The sequence below is a fragment of the Gymnoscopelus braueri genome, assembly GCF_963280865.1.
Source record: "Gymnoscopelus braueri genome assembly, chromosome: 5".
NCBI lineage: Eukaryota > Metazoa > Chordata > Actinopteri > Myctophiformes > Myctophidae > Gymnoscopelus > Gymnoscopelus braueri.
The window spans coordinates 38,979,430-38,988,436 of record NC_137606.1 but is presented as its reverse complement, the minus strand read 5'-3'; the positions used below and the strand labels follow the sequence as shown (position 1 = coordinate 38,988,436).

General features: G+C 41.3%; 1 protein-coding gene across 1 annotated transcript; it reads right to left on the bottom strand.

Moving 5' to 3' along the window:
• Positions 1-629: 629 nt before the first annotated feature.
• LOC308085292 (uncharacterized protein) lies at positions 630-7,690 on the bottom strand. The gene is made up of 2 exons (XM_080428371.1): positions 7,555-7,690; positions 630-4,162 (listed from the first exon to the last, which is right to left on the bottom strand). The coding sequence occupies exons 1-2, from the start codon at positions 7,606-7,608 to the stop codon at positions 2,903-2,905; spliced, it is 1,314 nt and encodes a 437-aa protein (XP_080284497.1). The 5' UTR covers positions 7,609-7,690; the 3' UTR covers positions 630-2,902.
• Between the last annotated feature and the right edge of the window lie 1,317 nt (positions 7,691-9,007).

The following is a 9,007-nucleotide window of genomic DNA, read 5'->3' as shown; positions in this document are numbered from 1 at the left end:
TGTCAATGCAAATGCGTGGATTCATGGTTTTGCGCATTTTTTCCAAGAATCCACGCATTTGCATTGACAAATAGCATTCTACATAGCAGCATTGATATTTTACTTCAGTAAAAAAAAATTAGTACTTTTACCACTGTCTAATTCACAGGTACTCTGGCCCAGTCCCCCAATCTCAATATTGGTTCCAATTAAAATGTTCTATAATTGCCACAAATCATGCAAATCAGCCCACATCTTCCATTTCAAATGAGATACAGTTTACATCCAAGACATAATGAGGTGTGTATGACACATGGTGTACAGTATAGTGTATTACATAATGACTATTTGGATTCAAATTTGAGCCGATAAACCATAGGCAAACAATGTTTATACATCAGTGTTTTTGTTAATAGTTTTTAGGGCCGTTCACACACCTAGCACCAACTAGGTTTAACTACCGGTATACCGTTCACCATTGTCTCAGCAATTTGTGGTGTGGACTATGCTATCTACTTGAGTTAGAGCGATTTTTAAAACGATATCTTTATAGATATCATTACATTAAAATGTATAGTGCTTGGTGTGAACACAGAACAAAATAAGACCCAGAAATAGCAGTACAGAATATCAACACGACAGCAAGCAAATCAGTTTAAGAAAAAAGTTTATTTCCGTTACAAAACAAGCAAGAGGAAACATCAAATATATTAAACTTGATACAAACGTCAAACAGCCCAAAGTCCTCTATAAATATGTTAAAATAAATTAAACAAAATTAATTTACTAAACAAATTAAGTTACTAAAGATTATCCCCTACAACACTAAACGTCCTGAAACATGTCGATGAGACCACTAACAGCAGAGCACATCTCTTCTCAGAACAAACTAAAGTCAAAAACACAAACACACAACTACATAAGTATAAAGGTACATTCCCCAACTACTACAGTATCCTAAAGTACTACAGTATCCTGGAGTCACTTCAGTAAGACATCAGACCTGGGCACCTGGCTTTCCAGAAACACAGTTGTGATCAAGACTATCCAAGTGCCTGGCAATTAAAAAAAAAAAAAAAAAAAAAAAGAGCACAAGGAAGACATTTTTTTTTGCATCAAACCCAACTGACTTGACTCATTTGTAAACCTTCCCAGTTAAATGAACCTCTAGTCTAGTTATTAGAGAAAGGGTACACAGGAAAACATTTAGTGTTAGAACATTGACACTTTTTAACTCTATTCTGTCTCTATTGTCTGATGAACACGAAGGATTCTGCTGCGTAGGGTTGGTGATTTGGTTTGGACTGTGAACAACCATGGAATAGAAATAACAAAACACTACTAGAGGACCTCTATTGGGCCGGTCAACATTTTAACATCACACACACACCGCTAAAGCCCAGGAGAACTGAGCAACACTGTACAGTTTACCAGCTTCCTTTATAAGCCCAATTTATTCTCTGTCGCACGACAGTGTCACGTGCCAATAGCCGCCCAAGCTCACAACGTAGGCTGCTTATAGGCCTGCTATTTTTGGCGCACTGTCGTGTGACAAAGTATGAATTAGGCTTTACTGGGAGAGATATGACTCTTACGAACCAGACCTAATCATCTCAGATCAACACTGTAACCCAGCCTGCTAAATCACACTTCAGGCACTTGTTTAAAACTCAACATTTAGGTTCAAGGCACATCACCTGAGGCCAGTTCACCTAAAACAGCATCTTAAGGCTAATTGAACGCCAATTAAAGCTCCATTGAATGACTCGCGTCAAGTTTTTGGGTTTGAAAATGTCAAATTTGGTCATGCGACAGTCATTCACAATACATTAGTACATTTCTGGAATAAAAAAATCACCAGCTTAAAAAAAATGCTGTGAAAAGTGAAACAAAATTGCCATAATGAAAAATAATAACTCACATTGTGCGTTTGTCTAACTGTAGTCTAAGGCTGTGGCGACACTTTGTTTTTGGAAACCAATTTGATCACGCAACACCGTCGCTCATCAATCAACAGTACAGTTATGCAATAAAAAAACAAATCAGCTGATCACAGATTGCTGTGTAAAGTTAAATGGAAAAAAAGAGCGGGGGAAAGTCATTGTGCGTTTGTCTAACTGTAGGCTGTATCAACACTTTTGGGTTGAAAATGACATTTTGGTCACACGAGTCGACACCATCATTTGCCATACATTAGTACAGTTATGTAATAAAAAAAACTACAAACATTTTCCAGCTTATCAAAAATTGCTGTGTAAAGTTAATTGGAAGAAGAAAAAATGCCAGAATAAAACATAAGAAAAAAGTTACATTGTGCGTTTGTCTAACCGTAGTCTAAGGCTGTGGGCTTGGCAAAAAGGTACAGCTTTACATCTTTGGATTTGTCACAGTCTTCAGATGATTCACAATTTCTCAGTGTGACTGGTGGTTGGATTCAAACTACAGGAGGCACTGGGGCCAATCACACTGTGATTACAATCTTTGTCTACTACAATATCTGTCTTCATACACCATTTGATTCTACTAAATCTTTGTCCTGATGAGGCATCTCAACCTACCATAATATCTTGATACAATCTCTGCCCAGCTACAACACTGTCTTATACAATACTGCCAGTACTACTTTATCTTCTTGATAAGGCTTTTCTTTGATAAACACTTCCAACTCCTGCGTCATCTCTCGTTAGCGGTTCACAGTTGGATTTCCGTAACAGAACAGGTGAATCTCCATGGTCACAATTTGCTCTCGGCTCCAATGAGCCAACGCAGGCAATGATACAACTAGTCTTTACATCCACTGGGCGTCTGCCTGAACTGTCCATGTCAGTCCAGGGGCTGTGTGAATGTTTACGAATGGAGGGTATCCAGGTTAAGTCTACGTGTGTGTGTGTGTCCATCTCTTGAATGTCCAGCATGCTGAACCTTACAGGCAGAAGCCAGTGCCATCCTCGGGGACAGAGAGCTGACTGAACACAGCCAGGCGCCTGGCGGATTCCGCGCTGCTGAGCGAACTGTCTGAACTCCCACTGCCTCCATCTTGATCCGGGTCGTTCAGAGAGTTATGAGAGAGGGATCGGGCGCCCAAGGGCCCCGCGTACGCCCCGGGAGCACCGGGACTCAGCCTCAGAGGTGGAGGGGAGGTGCCCGGAGACAGGCCCAGCAGCGAACAGCCCGAGTCAGGGGAGGGCAAAAAGCGGGGAGGCAGGGGGTCCAACGGGCAGTTCTGCTGGGCTGCTGCATGGTGGAAGTGCTGGGCAGGCGAGGCCTCGAAGTTGGCGTCCATCCCCAGCAAGGCGCGAGCGAGGAGCTCTGTGATGTCCGCACAGGAAGTGGGTGAGACGGAAGGGGAGCGGGAGAAGGATGGGGGGCGGGGGGCGGTGGGCTGGAACAGCTGTGGTGGAGGGGAGGGGAAGCCGGCGAAGCTGAAGCTCTGCCTGAGCAGAGGGGGCCTGCGGGGACGGAATGAACAAGGCGGGGTTGGACCGTACGAGGGGGAAGAGGAGGAGGAAGCGTCGTCCTGTTCTTCGTCGTTATGGACAAAGTGGCAGCGGATGCCGTAGGGGCAGAAGCCGATAGTGTGGAAAGTACGGCACGGTTCCGTCTTGTACTTTGGGTGTCGGCTCAGATCCCGCACCTCGTCGTACCCGTGGGCAAACTGGCACTTGCCCCCGTACTTGCAGGTGCCGCTCTCGGCGAAAGTGCGACAGAGCTCCGTCTTGTAGCGCGAGGAAGCCGAGGAGGCGGACGAGGTGGAGGAGAACTGAGAGGTGATGGAGGACGATGACGAAGGCAGGGAGGAGCCTGCGCCCAGCGCTGTGGGGCTGGTGGACTGGGAGAATAGGACGTCATCCCCGGGCCAGCCCAGATCAGATGCAGTGACACTGCCGGTGGTCTCCACCATGCTGAGAGACCGCCCAGCCCAGAAGTCCGGCTTTCGACATTGAGAGGAAACGAGGCGCTGCCGGGGAGTTTGGAGACTATCTGGCTGCTGACCCAACAGGCTGGAGGCCAGGAACAGACTGTCTGACGGGTCTGTGGAGAGATGGGAGGCCGAGGAGAGAGATGAGGAAGAGGAGAAGAGTGCAGGGTTGCGAGGCTGACCATTGTAGCTTGGTGTTCTCATCACCATGCTGGGAGAGGGTGGTGGTACGTTCTGGTCCCTCAGCTCCAGACTCAGTAACTGCTGTAAGAGAAACAGAAAATACATTTACAATTTAGGCATTTAGCTCTCATCCAGAGCGACTTAAAATAAGCACGGTAAACATGTACATCAAATGCAGAGAGACAGTGCAGTCTGTACTGCATCAGTAAACTAGGATCACAGGTAAAAAATGAACCTAGCATCTGTCTAAATAACATGCCATCTAAATTACATTGTTAACATTGTGGTCAAGAAAAACAAGCCTACGTGACCTAAGGCTTGTAAATGGCCTTTTAGAGTTCAACAAGTTATTATAGAAAACAGTTTGTCCTTTCAATTGTAATATTTGTCATTAAAGGGATAGTTCACCCCCCAAAAATGGAGATATTTTTGTGTTTTTCCTAAGCCAATGATTTGATGACCAGCGGACCGGCAGGCAGCAGTTCCGGTATGAGACTATTTGTGTCTCCTACCGGAACCGCTGCCGGTCATCAAATTATTGGCTTAGGAATGCGACAAAACAAAAACATATTCAAGAATTCAACTCTCCATGGGGTGACTAATAAATAAACTAAAAAGTCATTTTGTGGGTGAACTATCCCTTTAACTAAAGTACAGATTTAACCACATGAACCCTATCATCCCTATTGTAGGGCAAACATTTGCCGAATGTATAGCAGATCTACAAGCTCAAAAATCTCAACGCAAAGATATCTGGCGTAAAGGGGAAAAAGGAGGGGCCTGGTATAGACCTCTGGGGAACTCCGGTCAAAGTATAGGGTTTAAGTGATTATCTGAGCCTGTCAACCATTATTTTACAGTTAGGAGTCAATTGTGTTGGATGTGCCCCAGAGAAAATTAGCTAAATGTTTTTTTCCCCCAAAAAAAGATTTGGAAAAGGTTAAAGGTAGGGTAAGTGATTTTCTTTGGTTAAAATAAGTGTTAAATAGCTCTATATTCTGATAGTACTCATTGCTATAGAGTGTTTGTTCAGTAAAAGGAGTCTCGTCTCTCCAGCTCTTTATAAAACAGAAAATGCATTTTCATTTCAGTTTCAGTTTCATTTCCAATTGTATCCAATCAGGATAGAGAACTCAATCAGGATATAGATTAAACAAGTGAAATTGGAAGTGATGACACTAAGAAATGAGCAGACAAAATTGGAACTGGAACACTATAAAAAATTAAGCTTAAAAATGGGTACTTTCTCCTGATTGGCTGAGATTTTGACACCTACCGGAAAATGTATTTTCTGTTTATTAAAGAGCTGGAGAGACGGGGAGACTCCTGTTACTGAACAAACACTCTATAGCAATGATTACTATCAGAATATAGTGCTTTAACCTTTTAACAAAATACTTTTTGTTTTAACCCAAAAATATCACTTACCCTACCTTTAAGTAAAGTATACATGTTTACAACATGCTTAAACATTCGACCATTAAGGTCTAATATTTCTACAATTGCTACAAAACCTGTACAGCCAGTCATTTGGGGGCATAAACAAGAAAGATGATAATGATGGTACCGTGCATGTTCACATCATGTACTTTACTTCAGACCATTTTTCAAATATATATATTTTTTTATATTTTGGACAAAATAGCCAATTTTACACTGCCCAGATGTCCCTATAGTGCCCACTGTATCCATAGTAGACTGTTACTGTAGAGTTTAAGTCTACATTTTGACAGGAAGTGACCATAATTAAGCAGGTTTTGTCCCAACCAAGTCTAAATGTAATGGTTCTGATCCATTATCCTGGTGCCATAACAGTAACTGCCACAAGTGTGTGAATCAATGCTGGCCAACAAAAGAAAGTTTGAGAATGTACCTTTTTTGAAATGGTGTCTCACTAATCAAAACACCAAATCAAACAAAAAAACGAATTTACCAATATAACTAAGATCACTGTTAATCAGGATCACTTTTAAGCAATATCAAGTTACATCCGTTTGATATGCTGACTTCCTTGCAATCAACATGCAATGCAGGCAGCACACAAAGCGTGCACAACCCTGCAGCTGCATCGTGTCATATCTGACATGTGGAAATCAGTGTTGCCATGTCAGCTCATTATAAGCAACTTTGGCCTTCTTTTTCGGTAAAGTTGCTTGGTTTCTTGGCCTAGTTTATAAAGTGTAGTTGTTGCTTATGTGGGATCATTTCCTTTAAACCAGTGTTTCTCAAACATTTTCGTGAATGACCCCCGGATTAAATGCATTTGTACACAGACGCCCCCCCCCCCACCCCATCTGATAATATGTTCTGCCAAGGACCCTCATCAAGATGTGTTATTAAAATGTTTCAAAAATGTTCTAAAATTACCTCGTTTTTCAAGATTCGTTTTTTTTTTTTTTTTTTTCTGTAGATCGGTTATTTTCAAATAGCCGTGGCCTAGTCGCTTCTTTTTGGGCTCGTTTTCATAGACCTGGTTGCGTATTTCTATCGCAGAATATGGCAACACTAGAGGAAACCGTGCAGGTCCCTTGTGTTTGTGTCGGAATGCTAAGTTAGCCTGATCCTTATTAGCTACGTTTTCACTAACGTCACTTTTACTTGAGTAAAATCAGTTTAAATGACTTTCCACCCCTACTTATAATCTTTGGCAGACGAGCCAAAACAAACTAAAACGATAACTAAAAAACTTGCACGTTGGGCCGCGCGTTGTTGGAATGAATCACAACAAAAGCACCGAAACGCGCCCACTTGTTGAACGAACCTTTCTTTCACGACGAAGTGACGTCTTGCTCGAATAATAATCGAATAATCGAATAAAACCACAGAACGATCGATGGTTATTCATCTATAATTACGGCTGGTCTTAAAGTGATGGATGGAACAGAACAGAAGCACAACGCTGCACCAAGTTTCTGCTAACTTATCATCTAGCCTCCATCGCATGAGGTTAACTTTGCCTCCTGCAGTGGAGGAGGAGGAAAGTAAATAAGTACATGTACTCAACATTTCAGCACTTTTACTTCTACTCCACTACATCTCAGACTGGCAAATATTCCCTATATACATACATTGGCTAATATTTTCAAAAGATTTGTATACATTTTTTGAACACTTGTGGAAATGGGACATTCTGCATAATGACTACTCTACTTTCGGTACTTTAAGTACATTTTGATGCCAATACTCTAGTACTTTTACTCAAGTAAATTCTGGACTTTTACTTGTAACAAGAGTATTTCTACATTGCAGCATTGATACTTTTACTTAAGTACACAATATGAGTACTTTTCCCACCTCTGCTTGCCTCCTGTCGCTTTGGAAGAACTGATCGAACAAACTACATGATCTGTTCTTTGGTGGGAAAGAAAGAAACAACGTACAACTTACAGAGTCTGCTCTGCATTAGAACTTGATTGACTTCCTTTGGTGTTCTTTCTTTAGATCCCCTTAAATTAAAAGTATTTTGTATTTACCGTTAGCATCATCTCCTCCAGGTCCGTGAACTGGCTGTGCGGGTAAGACGGCATCTTGCTGTAGGAGGGTCTGTGTGTGTGTGTCACCAGCACGGTGACGGCAGGCAGCGAGTTCTTAAATGTCTGGTCGCATGGATCGCTTTCTGCCGAGGATTGGAAAAGTTTTCACAGATGTGTGGTGGAAGGAAGCCCCGCCCCCTCCCCTCCTCCACGACCACGTGTGCGTTTTGCAAACCAGTGTTGCCAGTTTGTGCGATAGAAACAAGCAACTTAGTCTATGAAAACAAGCCCAAAAGAATCAGAATCCAACTTTATTGTTTGTCACATAACATACAAGTACCGTAATACGGGTGAAGTTCTTAATTGTGCAGGCCCAGCAATGCAGTTAAAAGATAGATAGAGAATATAAGAACAGTAAAGTGCATTAACCCTTCCATTGTGTTAGGGTCTTTTTTGACCCGTTTTCAAGTTTGAATAGGTAAAAAGTACCCTTTACATTTTTTTATTGGAACGAGGCTTCATGATATCCTCAGAAATAGCCATTTTAACGCAACAAAATTATTTATCATCATTTTAAATTAATTCTGATGGTCTCAAAAAAAAAAGTGACACTTGTGGTGTTAGGGTCCGAAATGACCCGGCAAAGAAGAGTGGCTCAATTCCTCCCCAAATTGTCAATATTCAATGTTTACATCTTTGAGAGTGAGAGAGACTTGTCCTCAATTAGCATTTGCTATCAGGAGTAAAATAAAGTTTGAGTTTATGAAAAATAAATGACTTTTTACCTTCTATGGTATACGTGTCATTTCGGACCCTAACACCACTAGTGTCACTATTTTTAAAAATTTTAACATTTTAAAGTTAAAAAACGAAAACTGAGTGAATTTTAACATTTTTGTAATAGAAAACGACATATATTGAAAGATGAAACCCTAGCCCTAACCCAACATAATATTTTAAAAAGTGTTTACATCGGTATGAATGCATTACAAGTCAGCTATGAGATGGGAGAAAAAAAATAATGAAAATACTTATTTTTTTGAGTATTTTGGGCTGATTTAAATCACGGGTCAAATTTGACCCCCTAACACCACAAGTGGATGCAGTTTTCTAACACAATGCAAGGGTTAAAGAAAAAGTGGCTAATGTGCATAAGAATTTAAGAGTCACAAATGTATCTGTTAACTAAATAGACTATACTAGGCCACATGAGCACTTTAAGCCACAGATAATCAACAGCTATGTTTAAAGAAAAAATCTTGGGGGAAAAAGTGAATATTGTGGAATATTTTCAAATCCACATAAATCTTTTATGGGGGTCTCTAGCACAACATATTTTCAGAAAGGGGGTGGGTTAGCAGACACATACATATTAATTGGGGGGGTTCCTTGACTTGAACACGTTTATGAACCACTGGTTAAAACAACATTAGGACACTTAAGAAACAAACCC